The 14,128-nt window shown below is 43.2% G+C and overlaps 2 protein-coding genes across 3 annotated transcripts; both read right to left on the minus strand.

Moving 5' to 3' along the window:
* Positions 1 to 64: 64 nt before the first annotated feature.
* pank2 (pantothenate kinase 2) lies at positions 65 to 6,263 on the minus strand. Of its 2 annotated transcripts, none has more exons than XM_037485905.2 (7): positions 5,853 to 6,263; positions 5,005 to 5,357; positions 4,243 to 4,496; positions 3,447 to 3,590; positions 2,660 to 2,783; positions 1,962 to 2,087; positions 65 to 1,808 (listed from the first exon to the last, which is right to left on the minus strand). In XM_037485905.2, the coding sequence occupies exons 1-7, from the start codon at positions 6,064 to 6,066 to the stop codon at positions 1,758 to 1,760; spliced, it is 1,266 nt and encodes a 421-aa protein (XP_037341802.2). In that variant the 5' UTR covers positions 6,067 to 6,263; the 3' UTR covers positions 65 to 1,757. The 2 variants fall into 2 exon arrangements, with proteins under 2 accessions (XP_037341802.2, XP_037341801.2); XM_037485904.2 differs by having other exon boundaries at positions 3,414 to 3,590.
* A 180-nt stretch (positions 6,264 to 6,443) lies between these two features.
* Positions 6,444 to 12,936, minus strand: mavs (mitochondrial antiviral signaling protein). Its single transcript, XM_037485903.2, has 5 exons — positions 12,630 to 12,936; positions 11,274 to 11,396; positions 10,580 to 10,760; positions 9,043 to 9,641; positions 6,444 to 8,303 (listed from the first exon to the last, which is right to left on the minus strand). The coding sequence occupies exons 1-5, from the start codon at positions 12,702 to 12,704 to the stop codon at positions 7,656 to 7,658; spliced, it is 1,626 nt and encodes a 541-aa protein (XP_037341800.2). The 5' UTR covers positions 12,705 to 12,936; the 3' UTR covers positions 6,444 to 7,655.
* Between the last annotated feature and the right edge of the window lie 1,192 nt (positions 12,937 to 14,128).

Here is a 14,128-nt window from a genome sequence, read left to right on the forward strand (position 1 = left end):
GAGTATAATTCAAAACTACATTACTCACAAAAGTGCCGTTAAAAAAACACATTTCGCCAGAAGCTGTCACAAACATATGAAAATATGTTTTTAATAGTAACGCAGTAATGAATTTGCAATGGCTATTACAAAAAATATGTTTTCTTTTCAACAAACAGAGGGCCTCATTTTAAATCACATTGCTGCGCACATTATTGTATTCCATACAAAAATATGACAGGCACTTTATTTTAAAATCAACTATATAGAACATTCTGATGCTTTTCATCAAGCGACTGACAGCAACTGTGCAACTTATTAGTGAGTGAAATCTCTTTTATGGAGACAATTCATGAACAAAGCCAACATTAAATTGTGACGGTTAATCATTAAATGAAGCAATGGGACAAATGACAACGATAACACGCATGTCAGACACGAGGTTTACCGTGTTTCCAGTTCCACCTTCCTAAAGGAAACAAAGTTTAGGAAGCTTCAAAACGTTCAAGTACAAACATGCCGAACAAGACAAAGACGGTTTGGGATCAGGAGCTGAAGCTGCATTCAAAAAACATGGGGACAACTCGGGGATATAATGCCCTCGAATCCACAATCTATCGTTTCACATGCTGCGATTTCCCTCCACAAGGACGGGGTTGCAGTGGCTCAAGGGCACTTCAGCAGGGCAGAGGTCATTTTCACTTGAGCTCTACAGTCCATTGTTAATGACCCCAAAACTGACTTGAAACTGAATTTACCAGAGCGGTTATAAAATAAGAACTTGGAGTAAACAATTAAATATTCAAAAAAAACATTTCACACATTGACATGTCAATTGGGTAAATTAAATAAGCAATACACATTCTATAGAAGGTAACAGCTGATGTCTCCTTTGAAGATGAAATGGCCATAAACTTGTGTTAATTTCTTTGTTTTTCTTTAAATCAATTGTTTCAAGTCAGGAGACTGAAATGCAGGTTAAAATGCAAATTTGACATTACATTACAAGTCCAATAAATTTAAATGAATAAAGGCTCTCGGATGAAAAAACACAAATAATTATTGGTTGTAAATGATTCTCAGTGTTTTGCTTTAGTTTACAAAGAGCTGGATACGTCTAAAGTCTCAAGTTAACAAACCACGAGTCTGACCAGATAAACCAGGGGTGGCGTTCCATACAATGTTATTCAGGAATGTAAAGTATGTAGAGCACAAATAATTAATCAGTAATAATCTGCAACACTGTAAACATATTTGGCTCTAAACACTAAAGTCTGTTCAGTTATTGTCTAATGAATAAACAAATCAATTAATTCAGGAAATAAACAATGACAAATAATGCTTTACTGGGGAAATATTTCTTGGGATGATCTTTGAGTTCTAACAACCATTTTATTAACTAACAGGAGTTTGGTCGTATTGGACACCCTACCACCCACCGTGAGGGAGAACATCCTCGTTCTTAAGACTTTGTGGACGTACTTTCTACGTGTTTGAGGAGGACGCGACTTGTTTAATGCATTCGGGCAGGAAGCCCTTCCATCAGCTGACCACAGCAGCCTGTGAATCCCAATTAAGACTCTACCTTCACACTTTTACAAACTAGTTGATTGCTGAGAACATTACAGAATGTTTGAGAGTTTGCTGCAAATAATATGTCAGTAACTGGCTGGAGGCTGACACAGCGTCCCATTACGGAATTAATTCTGGCCAGCCTAAAGTGCTAAAGGATTTTTCAGCAGATTGACGAGTAGTTGCTTAGATGCAGAGTGGACGGATTAGGACGGATGCAGAAGCTCTAACAGAGCGCCAACTGCTCCAAAGTAGCCCTAAAAAAAACAAGACAACCAGTTAGAAATCACGTCAACGCACAAAACGGCTATTTGGGTTCTTGATCGTTTTATTTTGAAGGCCTGTAACTCTGAACGGTGTTATTATGAATAAAGTTATTGTTATTATTATTAAGCAGCTGAGTTCGTTACCTCATGCTGAAGGAAGAGGGCCTTGAGCTGTCCTTTGGACCAGTAGTCCATGGCGTAAGCCAGCAGCTTCATTGAGAGGGTGTTCACTCTCAGGAAGTTACCCACAAACACCACTCTCTCTATGTTCTTTGTGGTGAGGAAGAACAGGAGATAACGCAATTTGGTTAATGAGAACGTTTATTATCTGATGTAGTACAAGCACAAATGACAAATATTGTGTCAAACTGTGAAATTCATCGAGACAGAATTAAACTAAACAAAATAGTCGGTCAAAAACTCACTTCTAATGAAAATATGACTTGTTTGTGAATGAAATTAAATATTTGACTTCTTACAGTTAGGTCACGTGTAGTTACAGTGATAATAGCTGCTTGTTAAATTACCCAACTGCAAGTTAAATATGTATATTTATTTTGTCTAAAGATTATAGACTGTGCATTTGATACCTGCTGTACTTAAAAAGCACATCTCATTTGCACATTTGTGTGTTCGGATGGTTTCGGGGGATGGACACCCCTCTGCTTAAGGGCTTCAGAGACAGTGACGCAGCGTACCTCCTCTGAGCCTTCATAGCCCTGTACAATGCTGCTTGATCGAGACGCCACAAGGCAGCACCGTAAAGAGGCTGAACGCAGAGAGGAAACCAGCAGCAGGAGCAGAGCGGGGACTTGTGCGTCCACCTTTACTTGGTCACCAACCTCATTGAGGGCACACATCCTGGTGATGGAGCCGATGTTGTTGGTGATGGTGACCAGCGTCGCTCTGGCCAGGTCCTCTTTGGACACCGACTCCCTCTTCTCTTTGGACATCATGTGGCCAAAACTGTCAGATCGAAACAGGTCATATGAACGAACAAAGCAGTGTCGTATAATTAGATTGCTAATCCCCAAAGGAAGGGTCTGATCAACGTATTTTAATAAAATACGCACTTATGTAGAAGTTACACATTCGATTCAGAGGGCTACAATGAGCTTCAAAACGTCTCGCTACATGATTTTTTTTTCTCACTGTGACCAGCTGCTTTTTTTAATTAAAAATGAACACTGCATGTAACATTTCATAATAGAAAAATACCTTTTGAATTTTCTTTTCCACGTCATCTTTCGACCTGATATATTTACTTTTTTTTCAAAACCTTTTCTGACCTGATATATTTAGACTTTTTTTTCAAAACCTTTTCAGACCTGATATATTTTAAAAAGGTTTTGACTTTTTCAAAAGAAAATTTGTTTTCACTTATTCTACAACCTTTTTTTTTCATTTGAGTTTTCTTTCAGGAGAGAATTATAATACACCTAAGGATTGATTCCCGCCACCTCTAAAGGAACTTAAGTAAATGTGCCACTGTCCTGGTTTCATTACAGCTGTGACTGGGTTTATCCCGGAAACCACCAAAAACAGTTGTGACGCACAGTGAAAAAAAAAAAAAAAAAAAGCTGCTGTAAACCGCACCTTGAGGCTACAGCCCAACCTGGCAGTCCAAACCTCTCATAGTCTCCTCCATAGATGTCCCGAACCAGCTTGTCCACTCGGGTGCTCTCCCCTTGAGAAGCCATTTCTAGAGCTTCCTCGAAAGTAGAGCAGCCAGTCAGCAAGCAACACAGGCCCAGGAAGGTCCCACCACCGAGGCTGGAACACACACATATATATAGACCTGTAATACGGGTAGATGAAATCCAACATTCTGATTGGTTGAGAGTGAGTCGTTATTTCTGCGATAATGTACGGTTGCTGTTCACATGGACCCGAGTGTTCCATACGTTGTTCTCTAAATTGTCTTTCTTGTGCTTTCTCAGTACAAAAGGCCATTATGTTAGGGGCAGTCCTCAATAAAGCCACAGAGCGAGACCACATTGAACCAAACCAGTGCAGAGTCCGAGGAGGTAACACTCCCAGTTCACCTGGTGGATCTCAAACTTTAAACTAAATCCAACAAAAAGAACCATTCTACTTTAACTCATAGGCAAACTGCTAAGTAAGGTGAGGGGGGTTTGGTAGCCGACAGCTAAAAATAAATTCTGCTCCTTTTCACACCAAGGCTCTGGGGAGACAGCACTTTGCAAAGCAAGCGGCCCACTAGACGGGAGCTTCATCCCGCTGTCAGCCGCCGTCTGTCAACGCTTGTTTTCCCTCTTTGTGTGTTTCCGCTGACATTTGAGGCCAGTTGACACAAACAGCCCATACCTCTTTAAAAATATAACCCTGCACTTGAAAAATAAAGTTTCATGTTGTTTCCATTACGTGAACAATATGAAATGACTAACAGTCCACTGATCGTTACCTGGTCCCTGTAACTCGTTTGTAGTTGGTCTCCGAGTACACGGCCAGGATGCTGACCCCGGACCCTATGTTGACCAGCAGCAGGGGGTAGGGGTTCTCCAGGGTGTAGGGCCTCTGGATGCAGCGATCTGGGTCTGTGGGGTTTTCAAAGTAGTAGCACTCCGATGGTCCGCTGGACACCACCGAGTCGATGTACAACACCCCCCGGACCAAGCAGTCCAGCTCATCCAGCTTGTGGAGCTGCAGGTCCGCCATCTTTTTTTTTTTTGTGACAGTGAAAAGAATATGAAAAAAAGTCACTGAGGGGATGTGGTCATGAGAACAGAGGCACAGGGTTAGAAAAAACAAAAGCTGTTTCTCAATTGGGCTTAATTGGATCGCCTAAAGAAGGATGAGAAGAAATGTGTGAATGAATCACAACGCTTGAAGGGACCTTTGGTGCCACAGTCGTGATTTTTCTCATTGTATTCACTGTTTAGTTGGACCATAATTAACTCATCTTGTTTAAAAGGGAACAAAATATAATAAAGTAAATACATGTATTTGCTTTTATTCTCAACCCATTACATGAGGACATGTATTACCCTCTTGGCCCTGTAACCAAAGGCAGTATCGCTACACCTTGATTTTTTGTGTTCAAAGGCCATCAAAGGCTGCGAGATGACATCACATGCTATAAATAGGTTATGTTTGGACCATTCCGTCTGCTCTTTCCTTTACCGGCCAGCCTGTAAAAAGAAGAAGACAACAACCGCAGACCCACCGTGCGGAAGTCAGACTCAAACTTGTACGCTCCACCCCCCGTGGCGCAGAGGGTGGTGTGGAGGCTGGAGAAGTGCTTGTTGCGGCCCATCTGCAGGAAGGCCGGCAGGTCGTGCGTGGGGAAGCGGATGAAGTGCAGGTTGCCCGTCCTGCCGCACAGCGTCAGGTCCTGCAGCTCCAGGTGCACGTCCCTGATGCCCGTTTTTCCATAGGCGGTGTTTGAGGTCAGGTAGTGCCTGATGCTCTTCAGGTTCTCCACCTCTTCCTGCTCCTCCTCCGCTGTGATGTCTTTGGGCTCGAAGTACACCAGCTTCACCAGAGTCCCTCCAATGTCCATCCCAAACCAGGGAAATGCTGCATGATGTAAGATAATACCACAATGCAATTAAAGCACTCACTAATATACACATTTTTGGAACATTGCATAATACAATAGATTTTAAGCTAGAAGGCTAAGTGGCAGTGAGGACAATAGAGCTGATGTCTAAATGCTGGCCGACATAACGGAGAGAAGCCTCATCCACAGAAGCAGAAGTACAGGTTGTGCGCGTAGTGTTTGTACCGCAAACGCCATCTTGTTGCAAAATAGACCCTGGGTATTTACTGCCGCTACGGCCAGATATTACATTGTAATAACACCAGTTCAGTTTTTGCAAAATCGCTGCACGCTTTACAGACATTTACAATTTAATATGAGGAATTAATGCTACTCCTAAGAAGACTCTATTTTAACATCTCAAAACGTTGATTGTGAGGGGGACTCCTTGTGGATGTTGTATAGATATTACATGCGACGATGGGTCCTCCAGCAAATACACTGAGCCAATGCTTGAAACGGTTAACACCTACGCGGCCTTGTTTTTTTCACCGAGTCGCTCCGATGCCTCGCTGTCGCGTTGGAGGTCCGCCGGTCGGATGTGTCTCTTCCCGCGGACGAGGCTGCCTCGTTGTCGGGATCGTTTCTGAGACAACTGGGCATCTCCATGTCGGAGCGCGGCTGCTTCGTGGGCGTTTCGTCTTCCCCGATATTTTCATCCTCCCGTTTGTGGCCATTGAACGACATTTTAACGACTAAATCACCACATCCATGCTACGGTTTGTGATTAAATAAAAAACCCGAACGTCTATGATCTGTGTGGACAGTGAAGTCCAGCGATCTATGAGGTAGCTAATTAGCTAACTAACTAGCTGTGGCGTTAACGGTGTGTGTACATGTCCTTTTTATCTTCGCTGTCAAAGACCCGGGTGGGCGGGATCAGTCGGTGAGTGAAGGACTCCAGACCCAATCAGAATGCAAAGAAACAGACCGTAAAAAGAGGCTGTCACATTTTGAGTAAAACATTCCAGATTCAGTATCAACCGCTTTAGAATCGCGAGCAAGCATCTTAAATAATATATACTTGAAGTACATCCCGCCAACTGATTTGTATGTGTTTGTTTTTATGGTTGGTTTCGATGAAACAATAAACGTTAATAAACCGTTGAAAAATATCCTTCTAAAAAGGATTCTGCATAAAAAAATGGTTATTTACCTCACCCATTAAATTGCTGTTTCTCTGCAAGGAAGATGACATGCACACTAAATAGGGATTATTTTAATATCAAGTTTTTGTTTATATGGGTCAAATGCATAGCTTAAAATCAAATGTTTTCCATAATAGGAATACATTTAATACACAAAGCATGTTTACAGGTCAAAAGCCCTTGTTCCTTTTAGCATTTGTTTATGTTGACAATGCTATTTACAATAAAATGTAATTTCACAGAACACAAATTCTTAAAGTGGCTTCAATTAAAATGGAGAACAAATCCAATAGAGAAATAAAAAGCCATCCCAACGAATTCCCCCCAGAAGATGGCTAGAGAGGACCAAGTATCTCAATAAGTGCAATAAGGTTTACATGATAAACAGAGGAAATAAGCCATAACCCCAAAAATGAGCATATAAAAACCCAGTTAAACATTAATCTACTGACATGACAGCTCACGATTAACACTCTCTCCAGCTTTGAAAGAAAAGTATATGGTTTTAAAGCAACTTGGATGAACAGGTTGGATCATATGGATCATGGGTCATATACAAATGTATGTTAATTATGAACTCAAACTGATTCTTTGAGACATGACAGCTTTGAAATCAGTCAGTCTATGTTAAAATACCTATATAGTGAAAATATGTACAAATAAATACAGCACTAGTCATCATTTAGAGAGTGTGAAGCTGGCACTCTTTCTTCCACAGTCCATAAAATTCCGATCCATAGTACATTCATCTTTACTGGATGACCTGCCGACAGTCTTATCTTGAAAGTGCTTATTAGACAAGTGAATAGACAAACAATTTTATCACTAATATACAGCTTAAGTGTATCTTTACAGACCACCTACTGGCAGCCAGTTGCATGAATAACCTGAGATCTCCACCCCAGATCCGTGAAGAACTAATATAAGAAGGGAAGGTTTGGTTTCATCCACCATTAAAAACATTCACCCTTTCAATTCATTAATAATAAACGATCAACGGTCTGACAAATCAGCCATTACTACTGTCGGTAATTATTAAACAGCTGCCTCTCGACCGTTCCAGAGACAAAAAAAGGCACCATAACCATAAGTTTCCTCATCTCCCTTTAAAAAAGGTATTAAATCTCCTCAGTTCTTAAACCTCCACGCCAGCAGCAGGGCGCAGGCGGCCACTCCTGCAGCCGTCACAACGTACTTGGCATGAGCTGCAGTCTTCTTCTCCGAATCCTGCGGCGTCTTCAGCTGCGGGGAAATACCATCGGGCCCCGAGGGCGACTTCACGCCGGTGCAGGCGAACGGCGCCGACGTGACCCCCTCGGCCGCCTCGCCGTTCCCAACCCGAGCTGGCGCCGGGCTCTGGCCGTCCAGGTTGAGGATGGACGCCCCCTGGGACACGTGCACCACGTGCGTCATCACCTGCGGCCCCTCCGAGCTGCGACTCTCGTAGTGGTCCTCCTCCGGTTCGTTCCGTCTCACGGGAACGCCGTTCTCCCGGCACGGCGCCGCCGCGCCCGCGGGGGGCGGGGCGGCGGCCGAGGGCTCCGTCGGGGGGTTGCTGAATTCCAGCCGCCCGCTGTCGCCCGAGTAGGGCTGCGCGGGGGGGGCGGGGCCAGAGCCTGTGGGGCGGGCGTTGTTTGGCGGGTGGATGCTGACGAGTTGGCCCGGCTTGCTCAGACACACGTCGTCGTCGCCATGGAGAGCGGCGTCTCTCCCGTTAGCGCCGGGCAGGGGGGGCGTTGCGGCTGCGACTTCTGTCCCCGGGTTGCTCTCAACAACCTGCAGGTAAAATAAAAAAGTGATGTCAAATTTAATTTAATTTGGAAAAAATCTTTTTTTGTTTCTCTGTCAGATACATTTACATTTTGATGAGTAAGTGCGGGTTTGGTTGTTTGAAAAGTCGCTTTGGATCAAAGCGTCAGCTAAATGACATGTAATGTAATGTAATGAAACATCAGTGTTCGAGTAAAAGCAGGAAACGAACTACGACCTTGAAAAGGTAATGAATAATGCAGGATTTAAGATAATTAACTAATTATTGCTAATGCTAAGAAATTCACTTAATTTGTTTTGGTCAACATAACTGAACTATAGTTTTATTCAGTTGAATTATCACGGGTTAAAAAATTACAATTAGGCAAACTAATAACTTGATCTTCACGATATGTTCAATGGAATTTAGTTCTTGATTGTAAACTTTGAGGAGGTGTTTGAAGGAGTTTTCAAAACAATATAAAATAGATATTAGGGGTTTTCTAGCTGTTCAACCTACTAACATCACACTAACGTATAATAGATCATACAGATACAAAATTAGATAAGTATACAGTCGGTAAATGGTATCCAAAATACAGCATTACAACATTACTTTGGCCTTAACCACAAATATATTTAGTGATCAGTACTAAAATAATTCTTGGGAAGTCTTTAAGTGGTGCATCTTTTTTGTCCCATCCGGGTCTTTCCCTACAGAACTTGTTTTATTACTTAACTTAGATTAACATATTTTGGGACTCGCCTGTGTGGCAGCAGGTTCAAAGCTCTCTGCGGGCTGCAGGACGACCGCTGCTTTTAGGTCCACATGGGCGGCGGTGTCCTGGACCGGAGGCCTCTCCGGGGTCACCGCCAGGGACGAGGATCCGTCGGTGACATCGGAGTCCATCGGTGGGGGCCCGACCTCTGCGGAGGTCGTGGTCGTCTGAAGAGGATCCGGGTGCGACGGCGTCTCTGCTTCGCACCGTCCCATCGATACCTCGCCGTTTTCCACGCTCTGCGGATCCGGGGTCACGCCGTTATCACCGGGGACATCCTGGATGTCTGATTCCGAGTTTTCCTCCGGCTCCTGGGGAGCGTTAACCTCCCTCTGCGGTGGAGTCGCAGCCGCAGGTGCCGAGGGACGGGCCGCCTCTTCGACCTCGGTCGCCTGCGCAGGCTCGGAGACCGGCTCGGGTGGAGAAACAGCCTCGGGAAGCTGTGCCTGGGGGGCCGGCTCTGGAGGAGATGCAGCAGCTGCAGCGACCTGACTCTTTGCACCGCCCACTGGGGCAGACGGAGGACCGGCAGGTGGTGCTGGATGGACGTGTGCCCTGACGACGGTCGCCGGAGGGGAGCTGGAATCTATCAAAGCACACGAAGGTGGTCTTTTAAACCCGTTGTGAGGTCATCATTAAACATATGTGTAAATGTGAATAAGCTGTTCTTATATTTTTACGTTTTCATTAAGGTCCAATATATGTCCTATAGGTGCAATGCTATATGTATAATATCATTTTTTCATAGGTTTTTATATTATTGTCATACGATGATGTGTCATTAAGGTGTGAATGTGAGAGAACCCCCCCACACACATTGCACCTGCACTTTTACCCTCAGCAGGAGTTTATAGACATCAGAAAATGTGCAAGTCCATTCAATGCAGTTCTTTGGGATTTCACAAAACATCCAGAAGTTTTTTGCACTATTTATGATTTTTTTTTTCTTAGATGAGTTTTTTGATACTGTGTTTCTGTTGTGCGTCCAAAACAATTGTCTAATATTTTCATTTGACTTTAAATGCTGTGTAGTAAGGACTGGAGACAAATTCTCAAAACATGGGCAAGTTTGTCACCTTTTTCTTCCGTGCATGAAGTTCTTCCTTCAGTAAGACACGATCTGTGCATCAAACACTACTAACTATGTGTGTTCAGTGTGCTAATTACAGATACCCCCAAAATCATCTTATCATGACAATTCATAGGTCTTGGGTTTAATAATTAAGAGTTTGCAGGTCCCCACTCTCCCACACTTGCCTCTCACAACACAACATCTGTGAAGGTCACACAGCTGTTTGGCTTCTTCTGCTTTAATGAGCTCAAACATTTCATTCGTCACAAAAGCTTTTTTTCCTCCAGAAAAGTCAATAATTGTGTTCTTTTCTCTTTTTTTCCGTCCATGTCATCGTCGTCCTCTCGCTGTTCATAAGGAACAGCGGCTTCTCCTCGTCGTCTAAGCCCCGCCCCCCAGCTATCAGGGTAGATTGTCGTTCAATATAAAAGGCACTCGACTCAAAGACTTACTGTTGGCGCCTCTCAGAGCGTCGTACTCGGCTCGCATCTCAGCCGCTAGAGTCGTGTGCTCACACGCCTCGAGCGCGTCGATGAACTGCTGCGGCCAGCTTTCTCGCCTCTTCAGACAATCCAGAAGCATCACCATGCTGTCGAAGTTCCCATTAGTTTCCCTTTTTGCCTCGATGTTTTCCTAAAATTGGATTTCATACCAAAAAAATACATGCGTTTGAAAAGCCTACTGTTACTGTCATTAGTGTTAATAGACAGTATAAATGGCTGATAATTATCTTATTATCTATAATATAATCTTTTTTTTATAACTATGATGTCAAAACTACATTTCTTGACTCAATGTTTTTTTATCTCTATTGCCAACATAAAAAAACGGTGATACAAGTGATATCGTATCGCTAGCAGAGTTATGCTATGCCAGCTTTGACTTGCAGTTGATAAGTGTATTTAAATGAACTATTTGTCATAGTTTTCAATACTGTCACTACATAACGAAAGACTAATAATCTTTAAAAGGTTCCTCTGCCTCCTTTTAAAGCTCAGAATGGCATTGGCAAGATTCCACGCTGCCCTTGTAAAAAACAAACATCAAACTGATCAAAATAGGAATCAAGATTCTGTTACTACAGAGACTTTTTTTTTTAAATAACTGCTGAACAAACCGCGGTCCTTTAAACGTGACGAAACTTACCCGGTCGTGAAGAGTCAAGCAGGGCAGATGGGTCATTATTTCTCTCACTTTCACCTTGGTCGCGAAGGTCGACATTTTCGTCCTCAGGTACCCGTTGTACAGTCTGTCGCTGACAAAGGACATCTGGGAAATGAGAAAGTGAACAAAACAGAGAGAAAAAGGCACATTATTTCTATTTTTTACAACATGCGAGATGGGGAAAGTACCACAAAAAAAAAACACATGACAAGTGAAACCGAAAGTGAAGTTGAGACATTTCTTAAGTGTGTGTGCACAGCTGCAACGCCGTTCTTCTGATTTCAACACGCTTTCCCTCCAAGGTTGCAGTTGTGCGGCTCAGACTGGTCACTGATTAATCCCCCCCCCCAGACTTCAGTTTAATATCTGAAATCTAAAACCTCTCACACACACACACACACACACATTCCTGCGGTGTTGTCAGGGTCAAAAATAAAGCCAGGGGACCGATTGTTTGCGTGTGTTATTCCCTTTTGTTTGTGTCCAAACAGTCGGGTGAAGGAATCCGCTGTCAGGTTTTCGCAGGATTAGCCGCCGGCCTCGAACAAACGGAGCAGCGGCCTAGGAAATAAACGCCGGGCGCAGAAACCAAAGAGCAAAGTCTTGGTGTCGACGTATCATTCGCCCTCAGGGGCCGAGGTCGAAGTCAGGCTGATCTGCATCAGTGGGTTCAGGATTTAAGAAGAATACACACAGTGTGTGCGTTTGATTTACAAGCATGCACCTAAGTGTGTAGTGATGAGAGAGTTTAGATCACCGGGGAGGTGGAGGTGGTTCTGTGATGGAGGGGGGGGGGGGGGGGGGGGGCGGCACCTTGGCACAGGGGCAATCTATGCAAACCCGAGCCAAACGGATGACCTCTAAACCGGAAGTCACCGCCAGTCTCCTTGGCTTTTCAGAACTCTCAAGACTTTTTTTTAGGTCTCAGTTCAGATACAAATTAACTTTATTTAACCAGAAACGTTTGACAAGAACTGAAGAACATTGATAGGGGTGGAGTCCACAAAACAAGATCAAGTATGTTAACTACCTATAGAATATTAAAATGAAATGTGAAATGTACTTTTTGGAAGAAAAACAACCGACCGCGTTATAACTACAAATACGACCTTACTGCCTGTAAAATATTGAAATATGTTGTTGTATCACGTTACAGCAAGTGAACCGGAATAAGCATTTAAAAGTGAGCCAACTGGAGGTTACTTTGAATGAATAAATACGACAAAGCGAAGCTAGTGTCAGCGCTGCTTCCGGAGCAACACTCCATGAAACACATAATATTTGTAATAGCACAGTAATTAAAGGATAAATAATCGTAATGTCATATAAAGTGCTCACCTTCCGTGTTTTTGGTGCCTCAGCAGTTCGTGACTCGCCGTGAGAAGCTATTCCTGCTGTCTCCTTCACGCACATCTGCGCAGCTGCTCCTCCTTACAGGAACTCCCCGTCCTGCGTCCCTATTGGTCGAGAGCGCCGTCGATCCAAGCGTGGGCCAATAAGATTTAGGAGGCGGGGAGTGCTTACTCGTGACCCTTAACCCTGACATTTGCTGTGCTGCGATGGGACGGCAGCCGAATCAGATTGGATCTAGTCTTCTGTTTTACGTCTGTCTCTAATCCTCGATCCTAATTCACCCACCTGGGCGCACACACACACACACACACACACACACACACACACACACACACACACACACACACACACACACACACACACACACACACACACACACGGTTATGTTTACATGAAACACAAATCCTTATTTACATGAAAAGAAAGACACTAGCTCATGGAACTCAAATACTGAGGTAAAATATAACACAAGTACCTGGAATGTGAACTTACAAACCTTACAGTACGTTTCACCACTGCTGATATTACATTTTGTTTGTACTGATGTGTTTTAGTATGCAGCCCAGTCTTAGTACTAATCCACATTTAATGGTAACTAGTCTGTGAGAGCCGTAGGCGGCCACAGTGACAGGATTTGTTAATTAATTTATATTTATTAACGTCAACATTACCCCCCTTTCCTCTGCGTAAACATCCAAGCAATGCTGCCTTTTTGAGATGTGAGAGCAAGAACAAACACACTAACTTATTCCAGTAGAAGTGCCAAGCATGAAGAATCCACTTTAAAGCCTCTATCATTAGGGTCCTCGCTAGCACTAGTCGTAGAGGAACATATTGTATTTCAAGGAATTATTCTCACAAACTAAGGGCCTTTTTGAGGCCTTTATCACATTCAAAAAGTTGTTAAATTTGGCATGGATATCTGGACTGTTAAAAAATATTTTTTATAATTTTTCAGTCTCACATTTGGGAATTAAGAAATATCTATAGCGCCCTCCAGAAATTTAAAAAAGACCACACTAGGCCAGTTTCCCCCCCAGAATGAGGTGAGTTATAAGATAATGCAGGTAAACACGGAACATGAATCCACTGTGGTGAAGGTGTGGACTGAAAGAGGTGATATAGATATAATTAACTTTTATAATCCATGTGGGAAGATAAGCAAAGGTATATTAGAGGAGGTAAGGGGAGGTAAGGGGAGCAGAACAAAACAATGTAATATGGTGTGGGGGATATCGTCATATATATCACACACACAAACGCAAATGTGACGGGGGGTTAGGGGAAGGAGTCAACAACGCCACTTGGGGACCCACGAGCTATATAAAAACACCCAAGGCACGAAGATAAGTTACTGTGGGCTATAGGCAGAGACCAGTTGATATTTAAGTAAACGGTTTTATTAAAACAAAGCAATTAAACCACAGTAAATTCTAATAACTACAAGAAAACAAACAAACTCAAGTCTACTTAACACGGCAAAC

This window comes from Pungitius pungitius, chromosome 14 (genome assembly GCF_949316345.1).
Source record: "Pungitius pungitius chromosome 14, fPunPun2.1, whole genome shotgun sequence".
NCBI classification, from domain to species: Eukaryota; Metazoa; Chordata; class Actinopteri; order Perciformes; family Gasterosteidae; genus Pungitius; species Pungitius pungitius.

What these genes read in the sequence shown, in the direction of transcription:
- mavs (XM_037485903.2), bottom strand. Translation starts at nt 12,704, where the DNA reads ATGTGCGTGAAGGAGACAGCAGGAATAGCTTCTCACGGCGAGTCACGA. An exon ending in AGGCACCAAAAACACGGAAG is followed by an intron (nt 11,397 to 12,629) that starts GTGAGCACTTTA and finishes CTCATTTCCCAG; the next exon opens with ATGTCCTTTGTCAGCGACAG. An exon ending in CGCTCTGAGAGGCGCCAACA is followed by an intron (nt 9,642 to 10,579) that starts GTAAGTCTTTGA and finishes GTGCTTTGATAG; the next exon opens with ATTCCAGCTCCCCTCCGGCG.
- pank2 (XM_037485904.2), bottom strand. Translation starts at nt 6,066, where the DNA reads ATGTCGTTCAATGGCCACAAACGGGAGGATGAAAATATCGGGGAAGAC. An exon ending in GGTGAAAAAAACAAGGCCGC is followed by an intron (nt 5,358 to 5,852) that starts GTAGGTGTTAAC and finishes TACATCATGCAG; the next exon opens with CATTTCCCTGGTTTGGGATG. An exon ending in CCCTCTTCCTTCAGCATGAG is followed by an intron (nt 1,809 to 1,961) that starts GTAACGAACTCA and finishes TGTTTTTTTTAG; the next exon opens with GGCTACTTTGGAGCAGTTGG.